The sequence below is a fragment of the Balaenoptera physalus genome, assembly GCF_965194825.1.
Source record: "Balaenoptera physalus genome assembly, chromosome: 8".
In the NCBI taxonomy this organism is placed as follows: Eukaryota; Metazoa; Chordata; class Mammalia; order Artiodactyla; family Balaenopteridae; genus Balaenoptera; species Balaenoptera physalus.
The window spans coordinates 43,816,517-43,843,349 of NC_138887.1; the positions used below are offsets into that span (position 1 = coordinate 43,816,517).

The 26,833-nt window shown below is 37.0% G+C and overlaps 1 protein-coding gene across 5 annotated transcripts in view; it reads right to left on the reverse strand.

Moving 5' to 3' along the window:
* The window catches only part of SEMA3E (semaphorin 3E), a 273,212-nt gene extending 250,983 nt beyond the window's left edge, over positions 1 to 22,229 (reverse strand). For all 5 annotated transcript variants that reach the window (XR_014266690.1, XR_014266691.1, XM_082472482.1 and 2 more), the window contains exon 1: positions 21,515 to 22,229. Coding sequence is in view for 3 of the 5 variants with exons in the window: in XM_082472482.1 (XP_082328608.1) it covers positions 21,515 to 21,629 (115 nt within the window). In the remaining 2 variants the exon portion in view is untranslated. The remainder of the gene's footprint in view (positions 1 to 21,514) is intronic.
* Positions 22,230 to 26,833: the final 4,604 nt, after the last annotated feature.

The following is a 26,833-nucleotide window of genomic DNA, read 5'->3' on the forward strand; positions in this document are numbered from 1 at the left end:
CCAGAAATATGGTTGAATCTCTCAGAGAATTACCAAGTCTGTGGAAGTGAGGATTATTTTCTCCACCCTTCAGTCTTTCTTGCTGTTAATAAGACAGAGGAGTTGCTGTGTTTGCTCTGGAAAGTCCCAAGTGATTATTTAACAACTATACCTGTCCCAAGTTGTCACTTCACTCTATACTTTCTAATGCATGAGCCAAGAGAAAAAGGAGGATAAGATAACAATTATATGTGTAAGTCTAGCTGCTCACGTTCCTCCAAAGTCCTACAATCCAGGAGACAAACAGCCAGACAGATTTTATTCCCGATTCAGCACTGTGGACAGCCAGCCAGAAGCTGTTTTCCTGTTCAGATACAACAGATGCTATGTTTCTTCCTTGTAAGGGAAGAATTTCACCACATGTAGTATAGAGAAAGTTGGCATGGCACAGTCAGTTATGCGGAGTGACACCTGAACATAATTCATTTGTGTGTGGAAAAAAGCAGTTTGCTTAGTCATGTCTAGGAGCAAAAATGTTTTCTTCCCAAATAAATGTGTTGCCAATTGTCAGTCAAGAGAGGATAGGTTAGGCTGCAATAAAAAACAACCCCGGTTTTCTCAGGATACATGCCCAGTAGTGGGATTGCTGGGTCGTATGGTAGTTGTAGTTTTAGTTTTTGGAGGAACCTCCATACTGTTCTCCATAGTGGCTGTATCAATTTACATTCCCACCAACAATGCAAGAGGGTTCCCTTTTGTCCACACCCTCTCCAGCATTTATTGTTTGTAGACTTTTTGATGATGGCCATTCTGACCGGTGTGAGGTGATACCTCATTGTAGTTTTGACTTGCATTTCTCTGATGATTAGTGATGTTGAGCATCTTTTCATGTGTTTGTTGGCAATCTGTATATCTTCTTTGGAGAAATGTCTATTTAGGACTTCTGCCCATTTTTGGATTGGGTTGTTTGTTTTTTTGATATTGAGCTGCATGAGCTGCTTGTAAATTTTGGAGATTAATCCTAGTCATGTACCACAGTGTTCATTGAAGCTCTATTTACAACAGCCAGGACATGGGAGCAACCTAAGTGTCCATCCACAGATGAATGGATAAAGAAGATGTGGCACATCTATACAATGGAATATTACTCAGCCATAAAAAGAAATTGAGTTATTTGTAGTGAGGTGGATGGACCCACAGTCTGTCATACAGAGTGAAGTAAGTCAGAAAGAGAAAAACAAATACCGTATGCTAACACATATATATGGAACCTAAAAAAAAAAAAAGCTTCTGAAGAATCTAGGGGCAGGACAAGAATAAAGACTCAGACATAGAGAATGGACTTGAGGACACGGGGAGGGGGAAGGGTAAGCTGGGACGAAGTGAGAGTGGCATGGACTTATATATACTACCAAATGTAAAATAGATAGCTAGTGGGAAGCAGCCGCATAGCACAGGGAGATCAGCTCGGTGCTTTGTGACCACCTAGAGGGGTGGGATAGGGAGGGTGGGAGGGAGATGCAAGAGGGAGGAGATATGGGGATGTATGTATATGTATAGCTGATTCACTTTGTTATAAGGCAGAAACTAACACACCATTGTAAAGCAATTATACTCCAATAAAGATGTTAAAAAAAAAAAAAAAAAACCCCAAAACCCCGGGAATCTCAGTGGCTTCAAAGAACAGATGTTTATTTCTAGCTCAGTTTATGTAACCAAGGCAAGTATTCAAGGGGGACCCTGCTTATCAAGTAAGTCTGGGACCCAGGGTACCGGAGCCTCCATCTTGGCAAGTGCATTTGTGACTGCTGAGGCTGGATAAGGAAACGTTACAAATCACACTCTTGGTCTTAATTTCTGAAGGTTTTTGCACAGAAGTGGCATTTGTCAATTCTGACCTCATTTAACTGACTAAATCAAGTCACAAAGCCATGTTAACCTCCAAGGGGAGATAGGGATGTGCAATTCTATCATGAAACAATGAAGAATTCAAAGATTAATAAACTGTTCAAATGATTCTTCACAAAACATAAATGTCTAAGTAACTTCCTATCATTCTTAAGTAGAGGATTTTATGTGGTTGAATCAAATGCATACTTACTGAATACATGTATGAATGTATGTACTGAATATATCTATGAATAGAACAAAGCACTATATTCCCTGCAGAAAATACAAACGAATACAATACAGCCCGTACTCTGACGTATTTAGACAAGACCACCACTGTCACCATCTTCATCACAGCTAATAACAGGAGCTAATATCAATTGAGCACCTTCTCTGTGTCCAGCACTGTTCTCAGGGTTTCTGTGACACCCATATATCGTATATCTCTACAAGAAACCTGAAATTACTACCATTGTTACCCTTAATTTGAGATTTGATGCCTCCAAACACTTCTAAAATGTGAATATATTGTTTATAAAGTTTACATTATGGATAACATTTAATTCACATAAGGTTGTTTTTAAACCCCCTACTTAGCAGATAGCGTGGCATTGAGGGATGTGGAGAGAGAATAAAACAATGATGATAAGAAAAATGTAGGGAAAATATAAGAGCTTAGACTATGGCTCAGAGAAAAAAACAGGCTCAGATGGGCTTTACTATGATGTGGGCAGCCGTGAGTGAACATGGAGGCTCCTTGAAACTGGCAGGGGAAGAAGCCTCTTTCTATTTTTAAAGAAAGGCAATTTATAGGTGAAAATGACATGAGACTTCTAAGGTCATAAAAAGAATAACTTAATAATGCCACACTTTATAGATCTCCATCATTGTTTTTAACACTCAAGGACAGAGGTTTGTACACATACACCCACACCTTCCCACCTAAAGGCAGATTAGAGCAACTATAAAACAATTCTATTGTAAGTGAACCACACTAGAGAAAATGGTCTTAAATGGAAGAAGCATGGGGGAGTTACCTTAGATATAATAAAGAACTTGTTTGCTATAAACTTTTTAAACACTAAGCTTTGCTCAGTATTAAGAGCTTGCTGTGGAATCTCTCTCTCTCCAGAGGGTTTTATTTATTAAATGGAATTTTTTCATCAGGCATGGTTTTAAACAATCCTGCCTAAAGTTAGTAAAATGGATTAGCTTGATTTAAAAAAGGAAAAAAAAAGTCCTCAGTAAGTACCTATGCTGTCGTAGGTTAAACGTATGCCCTTGAAGAAATTAGACCATGAACTAGTGAATTTGTTGGGGTCCTTTTCCAACGATTTGTGATTTCAATCATTAGGTTCAGTTGGGGGAAAATAGCTGCTGTTAATTATGTGTGAGTCTATTTTCTTAAGCTTTTGGCAAATGGGAGTATACATACTGCAAAAACATTTCCAACTACGGCAGCAATTGTACAACACAATATAGACATATCTGGATTATTACAAAACTTGACGTAAGTAGCAAGGGCAATTGTCGTTCATGTTATGACCTCTTTTACATAAGAAAACATCTGTTTTTGCATTTCCTAATTTTTGTACAAGCACATTCGAGATCAAATAGAAACACCATACATCTCATGTTGGACGTAACTAGTTCTAAGATGGGACATTTTGCCAGAATAGGAAAAGAAACTATATTTGAATTTTTATTTTATAAAAACCACAATTTGTCACACTTCTATATCTTCTAAAAGAAAGAAAGAAAGAATCTGGTAAAATGGCACCAGTCTACTTACTCAATGGTATTCCCTGTTCTTTTTCAAAAGTCCAGCTTTCTCCTGAAAAGCCACAACTTCCACGTCACTTTTGCCTTTGCATCAGCCTGAAATGCCCTCCTCTTCATTCTTTCTTTCCTGAAGTCCTACTTGTCCTTCAAGGCCCAGATGAGATCTGAGATCCCACCTCTGTCAGGAAACATTCTTCAAAAATTCCAATTCACACTCTTTACATTCTTCATCTTAAACATTATCTTGGTTAAAATTCCAAAATATATGTTAAGAATATTTTAAATAGGAAATACAAAGTGTAAAATATATTTTAGCATAATTTAAAATATTTTATAGTCAATAAATTCCTTTTCATCATTAAAATATTTTTGTATTTTTTATGTTTGATGTTCCTATATAATCTTCACTTTGCAGTGTTATTTATCGAATATATATAATCCTCCTTTGAGAATGACCAATTTCCATTTCATATACGAGGGCCAATAAATGCCCTTAGGAGGTTAACTATAAAGGGATGAAACTAACCGCAGCAAATATTTTTCCATAACTGTGTCATAGAATATAAAGAGCTTCCATTTCCTTTACCAGAGTTTATAATTTGGATACATTGGTAACTAAGTGATTTTATGAAAGAGGAAATTATAAATCACTGCTTGATGGGTTTTTTAAAAGGTCGTTTCATGTAGTAGATCTTATCCAACAAAGACGATGATCTGGAATTCATACATAGTAGAGTAGCCCCTGAAAAGCATTCTTCCACAACAAGAAAAAAATAACATCAACCTAAAATTGATTAAGTTTATGGATACCGTATTTGTGAAGAAATTTGGAGTTATCTGGGAACAGGCTATTTATGGCCCTCCTAGGGTAGAGAAAGATTCCTTTGTGCCACTGAAGTTTAGCTTTCCCCACGTTTCTTGGGTAGAACGAGCACCCAGAAAAGACAGGTTGACCATAACACAACACAGACATCCATATATTTAATAAGTTCTTACTCTTTTCTAGATATTGTGATATGTGTTTGTGACATAGTGATGAATAAAATATTGCCCCTACTCCTAACGAGTTCATCCTAGTGAACTTAATAGATTAATAGACAATTGTAATACAGCAAATAATTGTTGTAAAGTATGCATGGAGTACTGTGAAGGTTAAAGGATGACTGGAAGAGCCTACCACGTCTAAATCGAGTCCTAAAAATGAGCAGACGTTAAGAGTAAGCAGCAGAGGAAGGGAGAATGGAGACAAAAGGAAAAGGCATTCTACGAAGAAGCAATATACAAAGGTCCAGAGCAAGAAAAAGCTTGACAGGTGGCCAGAAAATCATGGAGCTCAGTATCACTGGAGATTGGAACTCAAAAAAGATGCAAAGCAAAAAGAAGGGGAAAAGTAAATAGGGTTCACATCGCAAAAAGCCTAGTGTACCATGCCAAAAGGAATGTGCTTTCTCTAAAAATCCATGTCTATTCTTCCATTAAAGATTTATTGGGGGGAGTTGAAACGAGTAAGATTTGCATTTTTAATGATCACTCTGCTTGTAGTAGATTGGTGAAAATTTGAAGAGTAGATTGGATTGACAGTAAGATATGACGAGGAGATTGGAAATGCCATTTGTCCAATCTACTCTTCCAATGAAGAGTAGATTGGATTGACAGTAAGATATCAGTCAGGAGGCTACTGTAATAAAGCAGATGGACCATAAAAACATTAGTGGGACCAGGCATATAAATTGATTGAATATATAGTGTTCTTTGAACTCGATGACCACCTGACTCAGTGCTATTCTTAGAGTCATTCTTCCTCTACATTCAAAAAAGTGTAAACAGGTCATAAACTAATACAGTGATATAGGAAAAGAGCATTTGATAAAGTTAACCCTATAACAAGAACGGAACAAGTAAGTTTGGCTTAAAAAAAAATATATATATATATATATATATACAGGTTTTTTAAAATTTAATTTTAATGATGCTTATTTTTTAACATATAAAGTCTTCTGCAGAATTATTTTTCTAGAGCTTACCATTTGACTTACAAGGAGTTAATGAAAAAAATTATTCTGAAAAATCATATGCCTCGTTTTTCAAATCACAGGACATTCTACAAATACCCAGAGAGACTGGCAAATCTACAAAATGACAGCAAATTAAAGTTACAAAATTAAGCAATCACAGCTATGATGGTATTTTAATTCTGCCATTCTGTTGTGGTGACCATTCCAGATTCTTTTTAAATAAAAATTGTTAAGACATTTAAAAGTCTCCTGTTTATTTTAGCAGTGAAGAAAGACTGTTTAATTTTTTCATATTAAAGAATTTCAAATGAACCTTTCATTTACTATAATTATACAAATTATTTTATATTTATAAAGAAAATCAGCAATTACATTTATTGGTGTACACCATCCCTGAAAGCCCAAAGCATACATTTTATATATTCTAATTTAAAAATTGTCTTTTATGTGCATTACACTTCTTCCAAATACTGACATTTTAGAACGAGCCCATTCAATGTGTAGTTTTAAATTTTAAAATAAAAGAATTTCTACAACGAATGCAAGTTTCATCTTTCCTAACTAGCTAGTTTCCTAAAGACAATAAATGTGGACACAGATGTTAAATTAAGTGAGAACACACAACAGCAGAACTAGTCTGAAATTAGGAAAGTTTCACTCCAGAGCCACGTCCTTGTCCAGGGCACCACATGCTGTTACTCTGCTCTGAGCCACATTCTACACTGGAGAGGGTAGGAGAGAGTTTTCCTTAACTTCAACAAATAAACCACACATGTGAAATAAAGGAAAGAGCTGGCTTAGAGTCTATGTGAAAAACCCTTGGAAAAACTGACAGTCATTTCAACAGAAACCAAAAGGCTGGCATATTTGTCAAATAAGCTGCTGTCAACTCAGGTGGCTTTAATACATAAAGTCACCAGTTAGCAACCACAATTCTGTGACCAAGTCAGGGATCTCTTGAGTATTGATTGTGGTGCTTGATTTTAAGCGGGAAATTAACAAAGAGGCGCCGGATCAGAATGCTGGTATCAGTCAGACAATCATGGCATGAGGAATATTCACCCACGACCAAAGGGCATGAGAACTATCTTGAAACATTTGGAGGTCTGTTATGACTTATGACCTTATGGCATTAGTGGAAAGAACCAAGGCTAAAACGTGGGAGATACAGTAAGTCAGATTTGGGATTCGGTATGTAAACACTTTCTCCTTATCAGAACAGTCAAAAATGGAACGGACCTTCTTATCAGGCAGTTATTTCCCTTTCCATGAGAATGTACAAATTCAAATGAAAAAACGTGTCTGACCACCTGTCCGGATGCCACAGATACAATTAAGTCACTAAAATTCCGACCTTCAATAAAATTCTCTGATTTGGGTAAAATTCCACAAGCTTTCCTAAACTCCAGTCTTTTTCTAATTATTGATTTTGGGGGGAAGGAACATGGAATAAGATATATAAAATGCTAAGTGCTAAATACATGTCTTAATTGAGTAAGTAGAGTTATTGGTTTTTCTGCGTTCCAGCAATGATTCCTCCCTCCCTCCCTCCCTCCCTTTTCCTTCCTCCTTTCCTTCCCTCATTTTCTCACTCCCCTCCTTCTTGCTCCACTCTTGCTTTCATGTGCTCTCTTCTGCTCTCTTTCCCTCTCTCTTTCTTTGCCTTCCTATCACTGTTCTACATGCGTTCAAATGTTCATTCATTTAATCCTTATCAAAGACAATCAATGACATAGGTGCTATTTATCACCCACCTCTTCCAGTCAGAAAAAGTTAAGTAACTTTTCCAAGATCACGTAAATAAATTAGTTTCTGCTGCATTTGTTTTCTAAATGGTGCCTAGAAGTGGAAAAAATAACAATGTGCAAAATGAATCATTTTCGGCAGCCAGGTATAAAAGAGCCACATCCAGATGAGGAAAACATTTTGGAAAAACATCATTTGCCAATGTTTTAAAAGTTCAGCAGAAGGAAAGATTAGCAAATTAAATGAAATAATAAAGTTAGGAATGGACCCACCCCAAATTATTTAGATGCCAAAGTAAGCCAATCCCAGCTGTTATTCTTTACTCTGGCTGCCATCCTCAGCAAGAGCGGTATGGGGGAGTGTGGGCAACCGGCTGCAGTAGCAGCTGGGCCTATTTGTGAAGAGGAAAAAAATCTTCAGTGAAGACAAAGGGAAATTTCAGTGGCTAGCAGTGTGAATGGAAACTTGGAGCCTAGCTGGGGGAGCCGCACAAGTGAAATGCAGCAGTGCTGTCAGCAACCAAATTACAGTATCGCACAAACCATTCACGGGGAGACTGCTTCCTCCAGCACTGCTTTTGCTGGCAAGAGTTTTATTCCATCAAGAGCAAAACTTAACCAATGACAAATTTTGTATATATTTTCTCATATTACCAGTATTCTGGACATTCAAAAATTAAGCAATATCAATGTCTGTTCTAACTACGTAGGGGGTATAAATTAGCAGACTAAAAAGGAAAAATGGCATCTCCAATCTAAAAAAAAAATTGCTGTCACATATTCCACTAATATAGAAATGTAAATGCATAGTAAACATAATCACATATTCCAAAGCATAACTGCATATAATAAAATCCTAGTATTCTATTTCTTTTACATCTCTTGAGACCTATATGATAATAGGCATCTAATATGTTTCTGAGTGATTACTGCTTGATTTGCATGTAGACTGTCTCATTAGTATCAATTTTCTAATTTTATTTTTCATTTTTATTCTTGTTCAATTTTATTGAAGCCTTAGAGACTTCCAATTTTTTCTCCAGATATGAAAAACTCTTCTACAATCCTAAAATATGTCAGGCTTCAGTTTGGGAATACACATTTTGGAGCAAGTAAAAAACATTTGGCAAAAAAATCTGTCAAAAGCAGTGCCCAGTACATAACTTTTGTCTTATTTCTGAGAATTATAATGACAAAGATACAATTATAGTCTTTTAATTATAAGTATAATTGACTTAACTGTAATACTTTTCTTCTTTCTATGGTTATCTAAATATTATTGCAAGGGAATTTTACTTTGGGGAATTACTAGGAAGTCAAAATATATTAAGGTGTTGAAGTTTAAACATATTAACTTCCCATAACTGGAACAATATAGTAATAAAATTGATATTTTTGGGTGGCTCATCATATCCATTCCAGTATTTCAAAGTCCTATCTTTTCTTTTTCTTCATTCTGGATGAACAAAAAGGGAGTATTCTGTGTTCCTTTATTAATGGGACGGTGCAATTATATGGGTAGTTGAACATGCCAACAACTAAAATTCTAACATTTGACTTTGAAAAAAATATTTTTTTCTTTTTAAATTTTAAACATGGGGTGGTATGACTATTCTAAGAATACACCATATGGTTAACTCAAGTTTATGCAGACCCTTAAACTGCCAGCAAGCTCAATATTCTAGTACACATTCTAAGCAATTGTAAAGTATCCGTCAGATATCATTCATCTGACCTGAAATATGTGTAGCATTTATGCATTGTGATAATGTCAAAGTTGAAATTTCTTTTGCATTTCTTTTCTTCTTTTTTTTTTTACTTTGCTTTTGATAAGGAAAAATTAGCTATATCAGTTTCATCAATAATGATAGAGCTATTTCAATTTTTATTTTCCATTACTTTTCCTAATGTTTTCTTTACAAAACATATATTTTTGCCTTGCTTAAAACAATCAAAATGATCTTATTTTCTACACATTTATTTTGACAACTGGATTTAGTTTCTAAAAATAAAATAATCAAGCACCTCCCATTTCCATATTTATTTTCTCCTTAGAGTAGTAAGGGGCAGTGACAAATGTGTGCTTTCTCCTGAATTAACTTTACTTATAACATTTCTGTTTATGTCCATTAATTTCCTCTTTTATGTTAGGTGTATCATATCTGATGAATTCATACGGTGCTAAAAACAAAACAAAACACTCAAGGATACAACATTTCAAAATATATTGTCAATTTTTATAAGGCTTATACATAATAAAATCTTAGGTAAATTTTTCATTGGTTCTTTCCCAGTTAACTTGGTTTGGAAAATACCTTACAATAACTAACCATAATTATAAAACTGGTAACTATTGCTTATTCTTCTCACAATATCATCACCTACAGTTACGCTTTTAAGTGATAAATTCACAAAACAAAAAGGCAGCATGGTCAAATTATTCGTAAAACAATCTTCTCACAGGGATAAACTGATAAAAACAAAAAGCATTCTTGCTTTTGGTCATTTAGGGCATTCCTCAAAAACAATGGTGTAGGATAAGTTGCTACGTTTTCAAAGCCCCCCCTTTGCTTTCTGCTTTGTCACTGACTTCATGCATTAGTTGTCTCTCTTCATCGTTCATCACTCTAGACATGAATGAAATGCTACATTGGACATTGGAAGATCACAGCAGGGGCAAATGGGAAGAAAAGGAGATTGAAATGGGACATTGATCATGTAATGGCCCAGATGAACTCAAACCACTCTGCAAAAGCTTCACACTCTCTTTCGATAAAATATGGATATTTTCTGAAAAATTTTGTAGACGTTCTGGATTTCTCATCATAGCTTTTGTAACAAAACCTGAAGCCAAACTAGGGCCTAACATTTTGGAGCAGGGGAAGAAGAGAAGTATTCCCATCTTTTTTCCTGATTTCCATCAGCTCATTTTCTGTCATCTTTTTTAGGAATCTAGCTATATGTGGCATCAGACAAAAGAATTAAGATTGGTAATACTAATGTGAATAGACATAATGAAATTCTCTACATTAAGCGAAATAGGTAAGATAAATTTATTAAGTACCTTAAATTTGTTAGATTCTAAGGATTCAAACAATAAAATGCAACCTACTTGCCTTCAAAACTTTCAAAATCTACTCATGAATGTGCATTAATCATATATTAGTCATACAAAGAAAATGACAATTCCTTAAAGTCATATAGAAATGAGGCCAACTTAACATGAGTAAAGAGCATTCATGATTCTACCAGTAGTAAAGCTATGAATACAATGGAATTCAGTTAATTAGATATTCAAGGCTAACTGTATTTCTAGGAGGATACAGTGCACTGTATGCAGAGGGGATGGCAGTGGAAGGATGGCAGGCATGGTGGCAAGACAGCCTAAGACACATAGACAGTTTGCTAATTGCTTCTTACCCGGTCTCCTCCTATTCATCTCCAAGGCTGAGCTCTGTTTTTTTCATTCCCAACTCTATGTTTCCATAGCACTTTGTTCTAACCTTTAGTATGTATAAAAAAACATCCTGCTTTATCATGACTTGTCTCTTTTTACAACTAGACCTTAAGCTTCTTGGAGAAAGGGTTTGGGTAGAGGCACTGTGTGTGTGTGTGTGTGTGTATTTTAATAAACTTATTTTAGAATAGTTTTAGATTTACAGAAAAGTTGTGAAGCTAGTATAGAAAGTTTCCATATACCCAAGCCCAGTTTCCTCTATTATTAATAGTTTACATTAGTGTGGTACATTTGTCACAGTTAATGAACCAATATTGACACATTACTATTAACTAAAACCCATACTTTGTTCAGATTTCCTTAGTTTTTACCTAATATTCTTGTGCTGTGCCAGGATACCACCCAGGATACCACATTTCATTTAGAAAACTGCGTTTTTTATTCTAAAATTCCTAGCATGATGCTCAGTATCTAATACATTGAAGAAGGTCAACAAATAGTCATGGAATAAGTGAATGATTGAATGAATAAATATTAAAAAGATACAGAAACGTCTGTATCCCTTAAGGGAAAGGTTAGGATGTGTAACTGAGGAATGAAGTGCAGCTAACTTCATTAGTCCAAGAAAACTTCCCATTGAGAGGTAAAGGACACCTGGAATCTTACAAAATGCTTTTCCACAGTCCATCAACATTAAATGTTTTCTTATCTGAACTCAATGATAGCACCATGTGTCACAATTTACACCACGAATAATCATTAAAAACAAATTTAATTTATGTGTTAAATTATTATCAGTAACTATATACACTATACATATATCTTATCTAATAGAAAAAATAATAGGTAGAGAATGGTATAATAGTTAGATATTTATGAATTTAAATATATGTATGAAGACCAAGGCTGTAATTTGGAAATTTAAATAAATGACACCTTAGCCTGGGTGATGGATCTGAAGGGGGGAAAGAAATGAAAACGTTAATATGAAAGTGAGGCTCCTTTGTAGCAACATCCCAAACACTTAGCCCAGTGTTTCTCATGCTCGAATGTGCATTGAGAATCCCCTGCAGGGCTTGTTAAAACACAGATTCCTGAGCCCCAGAATTACTGACTCAGTAAGCCTAATTCAGTAGCTCACAGGGGATGCGGATGCTGCCAGACCAGGACACTTTGTACAGCACTGGCTTAATCCCAGCTCAACCTCCTCCCTGCCCCTCCTCTGGAAGAAGAGCAGAAGAAAATCACAAGTAGCATCATCTCCTCTGCAGTGAAATTCAACTAAGGCTCTCTCAGGTTAGTTACTCAGCATTAGCTCTACCTCTTAAAGAAATAAGCCTTTATTTTGTCATTTTGACCATAACATGGGAGCCAAAAACAACAAGAGAAAGTTTTCTTTTGTTTTTTTTTTTTCAGTAGATACTAAACACCCAGCCTTTAGGAATGATCTGATTAAGTCATTTTATTCTGTCCACAAGGGTCTCACCAAAAGACTACTCCTTGCCCTCAAGGATCCTAAAATATAGTTAAAGACAATTACATAACTTAGAGAATATTATAAGCCATTATTATACAATATCCTACATCTCCACGGTACATTTCCATTTTCTACAACAATCACGAGATAGAAATTAGACTCTGTGTACTTATGAGGAGAGTAAGCCTCAGAAGTTCAATAATTTAGCAAGAATAATAGGCATCAAATAGGATAAGCTGTAGATTCAAATCTGGGATTTTTAAACTGTGAATCCATACATACTCTTTCCACTAGAACATGCTGTCTCCTAATAAAATGTTCAAAGTGTTCTGGAGAAACTAGACACACTGGGAGGTCTGGTGAGGAGAAGAAAAGAGTCCTAACACTTCTAGAATTGGAAACGATCTCCGGAATCACACGGACCATAATACATTTTTGACTCAGGATTAGGAAAAAAGGGATCAGCAGGAGTGAACAGCTACATGCAAGGCTGTCAGCACATTTCCTCTTCAGCTTTAGTTCCACAGTGTATCTCGAGCTTTGAATTTAAAGCTCTCCTCGGTTCCCATCATTTCCTGAGAGGAAACTGGTCAGGAGGGAAAAGGTCACTGTCCCCAGCTGACCTTATTTTCTCCCTTTTTTATTCCCATTTTCATTGCTGTTGTTCTTTTCTGGTTCTGGAGTGAGTCCAGCCACCTAAAATCAGCACTGGGACGTATCCTTAGGGATGCTACTCTTCTGCTCTATCCTGTAAACAAAACCCCCTGTCTATTCTGGTTTCAATGAGTTAAGAATCGTAACTCAGAGAAAACAAGGCAAAACTACATGGAAATAGATAGGTTTATATAAATAATATTCTTACACTTAACTCAAGTTTAGCCACAAAGGGAACAGGCTGGCAGGCCCTGCTCTGTCCTTCTCAGGACCCTAATTCTCCCCTCCCAGTCCCCACACTGCCATGGTGCTGGGGACATCAGCCTCCCACTGGAAACACAGGCTAGACAAACAGGACAAGTTGTCCAAGTGGCTCATAAGCTATTTATTTCATATTTCATTATTTCCTAAGTCATGAATTTCAACAAATTTTGAATGCCTAATGAACGCAGTTAAACTTCTTTTACATTCAAAAGTCATGTTTTCTATTCGTTGAATGAGACAACAAAAGAAATACTCAGGTAAACTGAGGACCAATAAATAGATAGCACTCACTTAAAATGTTTTAATTTCATTTTCGACTTAAGGTAGGGAAGAAATCAAAATCTCTCTTTGGAAAGAAGCAAGGTGGAGACAAAAAGAGGTGGGGTGGTGGTGACACAACACCGAGGAGAAGTTAAAGAAAGAAGTGAGAAGAGAAGAAAAGGAAGGCGTTGTGGTGATCATCCAGGAATGACGAGAGCATCAACAAGTAGTTTTTTTTTGTTTTTTTTCAAAAGAAGACTGATTATAGATGAGAGAATATGGCTGACCTGTCAGGAGGGTGTGTGGTGGCCCCAGCTGCTTCACACAATGCAGCGCTGAGGGGAAGGAAGGTGAATAGGCAGAGAAAGCCCCAGCCGTCCTCTTCATGTATGTTTTACCAAAGGAGCCATAAATAGTTGTTCATGATTCCTTAGTTTCCTTGGTACTCCTCACCCCACCCCTGGAATCAGACATTTCTTTAAAAAACACTGCTCTAAATCATTCTGTTTTATTCATATACCCAGTCAATGAGCATTGATTGAACACTTACTAAGGGTAAGGAACCATGCTCTGCGGCAGATACCTTACCTGTGTGTGGGTCCAGGGGAAGGCAGAATGGAAAGCTTTCTTTCAAAGCAAACAATGCATGTTGGGCTGACTGCTTACAGGACACTGGTTTAACTTTTGACAGTGTGATCTGGTCTTAGTAATATCTGTTCTATTGTGCCTTACAAAGCCGGGCCTACAATTACCTTTGTTAGTGACTTTTGTTTATTTTATGGCTTTGGTCTCTTGTCTCCAAGGTGCCATCAGATAAAGTTCCAACTTTCCTTAAATTATCAACAAAATAATCTTACAGTAACTTACAAGCATGAGAGATACCAATATCCCTAGTTACTTCTAGTCATCTACTCCAATAAGAGCTGGATTTCATTTTTTAAAAATCTTTGCTCTCAAGTAAAAAACTGATGACTAAAGATTTTCCCTTATTTTAAGTTGTTAAGTTAATAATTAACTCATGATTGCTTTTAGAATAAAAAAGGGAACCAGAGTAGGCTAATTCTCCCTGGACCTCTTCTGATTCATGGAGTAATTTATGAAAAGCTTCCTAAGGCTAAAGTATTTACCACACGAATTCGCATTATCTCATGTAATTCTTTCAGGGTGTTGCAAACTACCCCATTTTAAAGATGAGAAAATTCATACTCAGAAAATAAGTAACTTGCTCATGTCGTACAGCCGGAAGCAACATTCAGATTAGGTAGGCCTCAACCGAAGTCTAGAGCTTTTAGGCTATTGATATTAGAATGTGAGAGTGTTTTGTAAAACTTGGGCCTAAACTACTTTTCTACACGTACTGTGCCAAGGCTATGAGCTAAGTCCTTGAGCAGAAAGCAGTGATGACTAAAGACAGAAGTAGAAATATATTTCTAAGCCCCAGAAACCAGGCAAGTCATGAATTTCTCTTTTCCTTTTCCACACTAGTTATAGAGTCAAGGTTACCAGGACAATGGGGCCTTATGGTGGGAATATCCTAAACTAGGTATTAGACCCAAGGCAGGCTGAAAACTTCTTGAGTAATCAATTGCTTTGGCCACCACCAGGGCAACAGGAAATCAAGTTATCGATTCCATAGACATTTCTGTTCTTGAAATCATCACATTCTTTGACAGAAAGTGTTCTCCAATATCAGAGATTGTAACACTTGGTTCAAATGGGGTATTAACATATCCTTTTCCTTCACAGTTCAGAAAATCCAGCTGATAAAATATCTAGTCTTATCATTATCATCCTTATCATGAGTACAAAGAATAATGCTTGCTTAAGCCCAAGAAATAACTAATGACATTGATAGTTTCCCTTATGCTTCAAATGTTATTTAAAACCATACCGTGAAAGAATTCTTTATTAAAATAATCATCATCCTTTGTACAATGTATATAATATTCCAAAGTGTCATATGTTGTACTAAAGACTACTAACAGCATCTGGCCCTGTCTATTGAAACAAAGAGAATAACTGAAATCTTTACTTTGCACCTTTTGGGAAAATGTTGTAAGCGGTATAATTTCAGTTTTGTTTTCTTTTAAATTCTCTGAGACTGAACTTACCAGAACACTTAAATACCGCGGTGGCTATGTATGAAGGGGCATGCATGCATGCAAAGTGCCGTTTCTGGATTCCTGCAGACTGAATTCCTCTACTAAACCACAGAAGAGTCTTAGACACAAGATAAAGGAGTAAATCTTTGCACGCTCTCCCACTCAGAACTCCCCAGGATGATTCCAGTAGATATCTTTGATGAAAGAAAACTGACTCAGCAGATTGTTAACAATAATTTTCACCAGCAATGACCAATTTGATGTTTGGTGCTTTATTATGTGGTCGTAGAACTGGGGCCACCAAGTGATCTCATACCAGACAGAAAGATAGGCGGTCTCTATGAAATACCCTCGTTAAATGACAAATCTGACGTGGACAGCAAAATAATATAGCAACATAAATTTTTACAAGAATATTCCATTGTGACAACATGACTGTTGCATGTATTTTTTAGTCAAGAACAAGCACTGGTTCTATATTATGGATAGAACACAGTCCTCACAAAACTTTTAAGAAATGATTTTATGTGACTAAATTGTTTTTTGGTCCAAAATTGGCCCAGTTCATTTATTGCTTTTCCTAACTCTGACCTTCCCTCACCCTATTTCTATACTAAAGATAACTGTGTTCTCACTGTCATACTCAACATACAGATAAGAACCGAATAATTTAGGCTTCCCTGGTGGCGCAGTGGTTAAGAATCCGCCTGCCAATGCAGGAGACATGGGTTCGAGCCCTGGTCCGGGAAGATCCCACATGCCACGGAGCGACTAAGCCCATGCGCCACAACTACTGAGCCTGTGTGCCACAACTACTGAAGCCCGCGCACCTAGAGCCCATGCTCCCAACAAGAGAAGCCGCCACAATGAGAAGCCTGTGCACCACAACGAAGAGTAGTCCCTGCTCGCCACAGCTAGAGAAAGCCTCCGCTCACCGCAACCAGAGAAAAGCCCGCGTGCAGCAATGAAGACCCAATGCGGCCAAAAATAAAATAAATAAAATAAAATAAATTTATTAAAAAAAAACAACCGAATAATTCATAGAACCATTCAGAAGCTTTTGTGTCTCCAGATGCATTTCTGTGATGCATGAGCAATATTTCTATGTAGCAGATATAAAAATACAAAAAATACTGTTATCTAAAATCCTTACATAGACTTCCTCTATAGAAAGTATATTCTGTGTAAACTAAACTCCACAAAACATACTGTAATTCCTTTCATGTTACCCAGTGGCTTTTTATTTTTTTTTTAATATAAACTGTTTCTTAATAAATCCACCACTTAATTCTCACTGACTCCCCCTCATGGAGATCTGGGCAGTAAGGTTTGTGTTTACCCCTGGGTCCTATCTAACTACTTTCTTTATGAATCATGCCTTATGACCAGTTTTTATTTATTAACCACACAGGGATGTGTGACTAATGTCACTATTGATAATACCTAGTTACTGGCTGAGAAACCCAAGCTATGAGCTGGTTCACGAAAAACTGGCTCAGTCACTGCCTTTATAAAACTGGCCCTGGATAGGATATAAATACCACAGCCTCCAGGATGATCATTCAAAACTTATTTATCACTGCGCTCTTCTAGAATTCTATCTCAATTTTTTTTAATGTAAACTGAAAAAAATTCTAAAATGTGTGGTGAAAAGTGAGTATGTAAAATAAACAGATATATGCACACTTCTATTACAAAAATACTGGCCATGAATCTTGGAAAATGCACAGATGATGTAATTATCTTCTAAATTATTATAACTAGAGGTCAAAGGTATGGAAATGGGATTTGGAGTGAATGCAATCAGGATAAATCACACATTTTATGCAAAGCAAGAGCAAGTTTTGCTGTCGTCTATACTAGCATCATTCTAGGACTTACTGATATCCAAACTCAAGCCATTTCCAAGAGTTTTTTCTCTTTAGTACATGATTCCTTCTAACCTTCTCATTTTCTATTAGTCTTCAGGAAACATTAATAAAATAATTTTTAGGTTATAAAGTGCTTTTACAGTATTATTGTTCCATTTTGATCCTCTCAAAAACCCAGTGAGATATACAGGGAAAATACCAGTACTACCCCTACTTTCAAATTAAGGAAACTGAGGCACAGATAATTACCATTAGTAGAAGTGGAAGAATTAGAGCTGGAGACCTCTGACTTCAAATCTGAGCTCTCTGAACTATGACAAATCTGTATTTAATTGGTTACAATATTCAAATACAGATAGACTAATTAACACTAGCTATCCCACGTTCTATATGTATGGATATGTATTCAATGTTCAAATCTACATTTATAATATCAACATATTTTAGCAATGATCTTCTGCCGTATTCACGCCTTTATTTAGCTATCTTTTCATCAAACATCCTGGGAGAACATCCTCTGCTTATCATCAGCCATTCTCCTCGGCTTCTGCAATTGGGAAGTTCCTCACTGGGTCTTTGAACACCTACCCTATCTGGAACCTCCCTCGATTGAATTTCTGGGGCTTTCCACGTGCACTGGGATTCCTTCTTTGACATGGGCTTTCCTCATTTGTTTTTTTCTTCTTTGAGCTCCATTATCAAGAAGGCTATTTTTGTCTTCCCTGTAACCTCATTAATGTGGGATGGTGAAAGATAAGGAGAGAATGGACTTCAACGGAGGGAAGTGGCTGAATCCACCAGGACACTTCTCCCTCTATTCTCTCTTTCCTTCATTTCTGTCATGAGGAGCATAGCTATTTTTCAAAGAAATCCTTGTAGTAGAATATTATAAATTTGTATGAATTATACCCAAACTACCCTCTTTAGGGTATTGGCTATAAAGTTGGCTATAAATTCTTAACTGTTCATAAATTTTAACATTCTTGTCTGATATAGTTAATCTGGACACAAATCTTGACTGAAAATTCTTACAGGGCAGGGCAGAATCTTGCCATTTTTATCTTTGTATGTTTTTATTTGTCAACCCAATTTATCTTGTACCTATAAAATGCATTAAAAGATATGCATTGCCTCAACAAGAGCAAATATTTCATCTTTTTAGCTACAAGGCTTGCCTTAAGTTAGCATATTTGCTTAATATTGGGGTGGAGTGGATATTCCGTAAGAAGAGGGAGGAATTCAATATTATCCACTGTGGGTGGAGAGTAGAGAGGAGTAAGCTCGAAGATGCTCCATATCTGATCCCAACTTTCTACCTTTTCTCTCTCCCTCTCTGCCTTTTCTCCCTTTTGGTCCTAATGGTCTTCTCCTCTCAAGCTGTGTTTAAGAACACGCCACTTCCAGAGTTAGAGAAGGATGGAGGAGAAAGAAAAAGGGCAATTCCTGGGCATTTTTTTTTTTTCTGAACATATTTTTATATAATTTAACTCAAGCTTTGTAAATATATGACACTGACACTTTCTCCTCCTCTTTGGGAAGTGACACGAGGTTTGTGTTCTCCGACACCATCTTGACAGTGGAAGATATAAGAAAGATGCTTGTCCTTCTCCAGTATGGCATGGACCACTGCTATGAAATGAATCCCTGATGAATCCAGTAGGCTACCTCCAGGGAGCCTACTGGCTTTCTCCACTGGGGGTCAGGCAGCAGTGCAGAGCTGCTAGATTACTTATAAGTAGTGTCTCTTATTTTTAAGGACCATGCACTCATTTATAATACTAATCACCTAATTTACTCACTACTAAAATTGTACCATTTCGGATATCATTTAAGATAGCAGAAGAGTATACTCTAAAATATTCTGCCCCCAGTTTTCGGACACCACTAAAATGTCCATTGAGTCTCGAGTGCAGAGAGGTGAATGTGCTGTTCATACTGTATCGAAGGGATGGAATATCCCTGCTCAGGCAGTCCTGTGCTTCTCTTTCACTGAGTCACCTGCGGTGCAGGAGGCATTTGTTGCTTCCGGTTGCATCTCCGCTGTGACCTCTTAGCTGACTTTGCTAACTAAACTGAACAAGTGGGAACATTCTCTTTTCAGGTAACTCTATACTGTCTGCATAAGAGCACAATATTGCACATTTTCAGCTAGTGCCCTTAAATCAAAAGGTTAAGAAAAGCCAAAAGGAAATCTCACGGGAGTTTTCTGTCTAGTGTACCCATAGCTTCTAGCAGTGGTCCTCCCACACCACTTAACGGGACTCATAAAATCAATTACAGTTATTCCTTTGACTAAGAGAGATGTGGTGAAGACGAGACTGATGACAACATTATGCATTAGAGTTTTGGTATGCACTGACTAAATCAGAAGCTCTCCAATGAAATATTAAAATGAGGTATCTTTGGAAACATACTGATATTGAGCTATCAAAAAACAAGTATCCTAGTAATGAGGTATAAAAGGTTGATACCATGCATAGCAGAATGGCAGCTTGCCCAAACTGGCAGCTTATCCGCTTGTGTACATAAGAAAAAGAATCCATTATTATGGTTTTTTTCCTGACATCCTTATGTGTCCATATTCCATCACATCAAATTTCTACATTTAGATATATTTGATCTTAACTTCTTAGGAATATGTATTTTGATACATACCATGATACATCTTCCCAAATCAAATGAATTATACTAATTCTAGGCACTATATTTTAAATACTTTACAAATTCCGTGTCAATGTGTTTCTTAAATTTATGTTATCTACTGGGGAGTACTATAGGAAATCTATTTAAACTAAGAAAATACCCCTAGATTATAGCTGTTCTAAAAATGAGAAACATCTATAGTCCAATCTACTGATGATTGTCAATCAAAAAAAAAAAAAAAACTGTGTCATACATTTGAGCCCTCCCTTTTTGTTTCTCCTTCTGGTAAAGACTACACTCATATTTTAAAAATACAGACTTCCTTCTACAGTGGGGACAATTTAAAAGCTTACACAATTGAAAAATGTTTTTTATGTAATTCTCACTATTCCATCTATTATCTGTCTCAATGGTTAATGATAATAAATACTTCTTTCCTGAAAATTTATTCCAAGTTACTTTTAAGTCAGCAAAGTCACTTTCTTAGAGTGTGGGTTTTGTTTGTTGTTTGTTTGTTTGTTTGTTTACAGGAAGAGTCATCAAACCTATTCATGACTGGCTTTTACTGGTCCTGATGCAAAAGCTACCTTTTAATCATTTATGACTAAATGCTGCTTTACAAGACATAGTTACAGGATAAAATATTTAAGCGCTCTCTGAAAGATGGATCTTCAGTTAAGCAATATGAATTTACATTAAAAAGAATAGATGCTAGTAAATAGTATCTAACACTTTAATCAGTATAAATCAGTTCACAAGGATTGCTAACAGATTTTTTTTGCCACACATTAAAAAAATGTCTAATAATCAATTCAACTAGAAAGCTCATTTATAACAGTTGTTAGTCATTTTAATTACACGGTGATGACTTTGTTATCATGGGCAAGGAATCATTTTGAGTCTCAGGAGTTTTCTTTTTTCCTCCTCTCATCCCCATTATGGACAACACAAAACAGAAAACCAATTGCACCTCTATTTCTGCAGTCCTTCCCCAACATCCTTGCTTCCCAAAATGCATAAATTGGTATTTAAATACCCTTTGATAACTTGGTGGATTCAGCCCCTCAAGGCTCTTTACTACCTGCTTCCTACCCTCTTCTGTTATGTCTGCTAGTGAGTGAACTTATTAACAAAACCTAATATTTACAAGACAAAAATAACATCTCTAAAGTTAGCCTGTGATTTTACACTATTTTCAGCTGGGGTTAAGTATGACCTATTCATTAGAGGTACTTAGAAGCTTCGGTCAGTGTTGCAATCATTTTTTTCAGGTGTATGTTAAGGGTCTGGGAAGACCAAAGATCAACGTTAAATAAATGACTTTAATTTTTTTCTCATTTTTTTGTAACAAAAGGATCTGAAAAGGTGACCTACCTTTATGTGACAGGCGTAAGCGGGGGTGCGGGGTGTCAGCTGTGTGACCTCCTGGCCAGAGCTCCAGCAAGTAGCCCCCCAGGAGCCAGGTGATGAGGTACCCGGCAGATGCCATGCTGCCTGCCTGCCGCCAGCGATCCTCACTTTCAGGCGGGGTGAGTTTTACTTAGGACTCCCCTCCGGGGGCAGCGTGCGAGAGAGGCTTTGTCAGAAATCGAACGCGTTGTCATCAGAAAGCACAGTTCCAAAGTGCCATTTGTCAGGCTGTATTTGGATACGTAAAACCTGCCTTTCCCCAGGACAGTTGTTTATAAGCCGGGAGCAAGAGGACATTCCAAGGAGTGAGTCTTCAGAGCCATGTCCTGTCTAGAGCTCTCTTCAGTCACTATGCCGGTGGATTCAGGAAGAAACTGTATTTTTTTTTTTTAGTCACTTCTGCAAGCGGTTCATTCAGAAAAAAACAACCACCCCAGTACACCCACTGCCTTCCCCCGTGGAGCTCCTGTTCTCTTCTGGCTCGTTCTAGCCTCTCAGAAGTCAGCCTCTTGCACTGACTTGCCAAACAGCTAGTTTTAATTCACCTTTCACCTTGCTAATTAAAAACAAGAAGTGCCATTCCCTCTAGGAGTTGCAGGATCCACCCAGCAGGGATGCCGCTCTGTCAGCGAGCTGTGTTTTCGGGGAAAGTTCAGGCAGGGTTGAGCAGCGTACTTGCTGTTTCTAGGAAGTGTTTCTGGTGCACGTGCCCTCGCCCCACCCGCCCTCCCAGTATTATTGGCCCCGCGTCACTCAGCGACAGCAGGGAAGTTCGCATATTGATGGGAAAGGGGAATCAGGAGGGAGAATGATACATCATAGGCTGCTTACTTAAGAATAACAGAAGAGGATGGAGTATCAGGAAGGGCTTTTAAATGTTCACTCATCAAGATTAACCCTTGAATAAATACAGATTCATTGTAAACAATCTATTTGTCACTATCCAGTACCCAAATTGATTTTTTTTGCGTTTCCACTGAAATTGTATTTTTTTTTTCACATTTTTGGCTTTCTGTATTGATTACATCTTAGAAATGTTATTTTCAACTTTTGTAAGGAAAGCGTTTCAAGAATCTGAAAAACTTTCATCTGATTGTTTCATAGATATGTTAAAACTAACAAATTATTTTGCATAGGCAAATTCTTCAAATCAATTAAAAGCAAGTTCTTCTTTACAAGCAAGTCATAAATTTCATCTCAAATTTTGGAATAATTAACTTTTAAGGTGATTTTTCTCTTACATAAGATAAGTATGGTAAACTTGAGATTCTGTATGGGACAGATCTCAGTAAAGTAGACATTAGAAAACTCGGGATGTAAAATACCTTGGGATTCAACTGCTATGCACTTCCAGAGTTTATTTTCCAAGACACTATGTTTGTGTAAATAAGCTTAACACAATAGGTCAACTTTACAATCTACTTTCAATCAGTCTCAAAAACTAACTAAACCAAACACTCTGTGGCTGTTGGCATGGAAATGAATGGTATTATTTTAAGATACCAATAAACTTGAATGGATATTTGATTTGATAGCTGAAAGTTAAATGGTCAACAAACGGTTTCAACTCTAACTTTTTCTCATTCTGCATTTTACATGGTAATGATTAAGGATACCTCTTGAGAATTATGGTTTTAAAATCATGTACTTATAACAAAAAGATAACACAGTTTACCCTGGTATTTTGCATCATATATAAGCAAATGTAGAGCCAGGCATTCTCTACCCATTTTCCTAAGCACAATACGTTCTATTACAAGCAGAGTATATTTAGCAAAATGTAAATGTCACTGGATATTATAAATAATTGGATTTCCAAGGTCTACAAAAGATAACAAACTCTAAACATTATTTAAGAGTAAAGTACCATGAAGTATTTAGATACTTTTAACCTGGGGTGGTCTCTGTAGGTGCTTGCATATTTTAAAAGCCAGTCTGATGAGCTACAGACCTAAAGGTTTTTCTAAGTGTGCTGTAATATACCTTTGGAATCCTCTTTTACTTTCTTCCAGAATTGAAATAACTAGAAAGTAAATAGCAGCTTTTATATGTGTTATCTAATGGTAGGGTTCCAGAAAAAGTAAATGTGATGCATATAATTTTATTACAAATACGTGGCTACACTCATGCAACTGAAATTCCACTTAAGATTGTGCAGAGCCTGTCCTAACCCTAGTAAGGAACTGAGGCAATGTAAGACATTACAACCATTTCATTAGGGTACAGAATTCACACCATGAAATCTTGATGCAGGGATAAATGTTATGAATGCTGGTTACATACATATGGCTATACACCAAGATTCATCTTCAGTGTTTACATGTCATCCTTCAGATAAGGTTAGGACCTTTTGAAGTCTGGGCCAGAATAATGAGCTCCTTTGGGTTCCTCAGAAATATGCTTTGGTTTATCCCTCAGTCATCAATGTCATTGTTTATTCCCTTTAACTTCTTTCTATGTCCTTCTACTGTTTATTCCCTTTAACTCCTTTCTATGTCCTTCTACCTTTCTCTCTAGTCTCTACAGAACTTACAGATGATGACCCTCCAAAATGACTATTAAAAATACTAACCATAGGGCTTCCCTGGTGGCGCAGCGGTTGAGAATCTGCCTGCCAATGCAGGGGACACGGGTTCGAGCCCTGGTCTGGGAAGATCCCACATGCCGCGGAGTGACTAGGCCCGTGAGCCACAATTGCTGAGCCTGCGCGTCTGGAGCTTGTGCTCCGCAACGAGAGGCCGCGACAGTGAGAGGCCCGCGCACCGCGATGAAGAGTGGCCCCCACTTGCCACAACTAGAGAAAGCCCTCGCACAGAAACGAAGACCCAACACAGCCATAAATAAATAAATAAATAAATAAAATTGTAAGAAAAAGAGTAAAACCTTTATAAATTACTATTAATGGAAAACCTGTATCACCTCTCCTAAGTTGAAAGTAACTGAAAGAAAAGTGAACATAAAACAATGTTTAAAAAAAAAAAAACAAAACTAACCATAGCTTCAGCTACCCGCATGTGGCTCTAGCCACTAGCAATGGAATGAAGGGTCTTTGGGACCAAATCACTCATTCACATCATAAAATAAAAGAAGAAGAATTCTCAGGAGCAGGGTCACCATATACGTTATCATCCAAACAGAACATTTTTTAAAAGTAAAAGAGCCTTCTATTAATAATCACAGACAGCCAAGACTACTAGAGACAAATCAGGACATCAAAGTCACTCTCCTTGGGAGAGATTTCTAGGCTCCCTTAGAAAACATGGAAATGGAAAAAAAAAAAATTAAATAACAAAACTGACTTACCACCAACAGTGAACGAGGAGCTTCAGTAAATGGAAGAGCTTTGGAACTAGCAATAATATCTGTTGATTTTATTATATTTGATCTGAGAGGAGTGAGACTGCCAGTTTGAACAACCTTAGACAACATGGAAAGCCAGGTAAGAAGGAAAATGGCAGCTCTGAAGGTACTGCCTGCCAGGTCAAATGTTTCTGTCCAAAACCTTAACCCTTTGTGGTTAGTGTCACAACACAGTAGTGAGAAAAAAAAAAGGGGGAACTGAGTACTTATCAGGAGTTCCAAGCTCCCCCATGGTGGGTTCTGTCCCTGGTTCCCCAATTTTAACAGCAGAAGAACAACTGGCCTCTGAAACAATTCTTCCCAGCATGTGGTCTAAGACTATCTACTGCTGAATCACGAAGGGTATAGGGTATTTGCTAAAAGAGCAAATTCTAATGCCCCACCTTGTACTCCCAGTTTACCTAAAGTTTTACGTACTAAAATTTGAGTTTTAGAGTGGTTCTTTTAGGTCAGTGTTATTAAAACATTAGACATCTGTTTGGTACTTTTTACCATTTTTGTCATAAGAACACAGTGTCTGCAATTAAAGTTTAAATTTATATAAAACGAAGCCATGACCTCATAGGCATAGTGTGCTACTTACATTTTCCAAACACATGTTGAAAACAAGCAAAAATTGTAAAAGTTTATTCTCTGCACCACTTAAAATTATCTCACATATTGTGGGACACAGTATTTACTAATGGCCTCGAGAATATCCATTCTTTCTTTTCTTCCTACCCAGGAAGACAGGAGATAAATATGGAAGCCTACCCTTCTCAGCCCCTTGGCAGTTATGTTAAGCCATGGGACAATTTTTGACCAAATAAATGTGAGCAGAAGTGACGTGTATCACATCTAGGCTGAGGCAGTGAAATACTCCTAAGCAATTCTTCTGTCTCTCTCAAGTCCTGGAGGAGGCCTTACATTGAAATGGTGAAACTATGAGACTGAACCATCTTGAATTATGAATCACCATACTGGGGACAGTTGTCCTGGAAAGTTACCCAGACCCACAGCAAATTTAATATAAGCAGGAACTAAACATATGTTAAACTATTTGGTTTATTTATTACCACAGCATACATAGTCTCTCTTAACGAACTGCACACACTTTACTTACTGTGATTTGGGAAACAGGTTCTTAGACAAACATATGGCATCAGTAAGTCACTGATATTGTATTCCTTCCTATCTATCACTAAAACTTATTTCATCCAGAGAGAGATGCAGATAGTTGAGGGCTAAGTAAGAGGTAACATGATTCCCTACGTCACTTTTAGAATGGGATGAGACATGCCCTTAGCTTTTCCAGTTGAACACTGCACACAAAAATGATGTCATGAACAGTATTTATAGGTGAACAAATAAGTACTACATCTCAAGAACATTATGATTAAAACTATTAACAACCAACATATCACAATAGCAATGATGATGATCCTTTTTAGAACTAAAGATAAACTTTCTCTACAATGGTCATGGCCTTTCAGGTTCACTAATCCTTCCTCCACTCCTGCTAGCCCTGCAATCTGGAGCATCTCAAATGCTCCACCAATACTGCCAGCTACGGCTGCCGCTGCCACATCACTGCTGATGGGTTTTACAACCAAGACTGTTGATGTGTTTATTGATCAGTCCATTCAGATGATGTACAGGATCTGTGAGGATTCCAGAAGTCTGGATTCACTATTTCTCACATTCAGTGATTCAAGAGGATGACGGAAAAGAGACAACTAAATTATTCCTGGTTTGTATGTAATTGAGAGTAGTTCAGAGAACGGCATCCTATCATCAGTACCAGCCAGGAGCCAATCCAGTCGCTTGCCTGAGAGAGGTTTGGCTGATGCCATTCTGATGTCATCATTTAGATAGCTAAGAATTCAATAAATTGGCCTTTTATTTTTCCATTTTTCTATTAGTAAAAAAAAGACAAAATTTGAG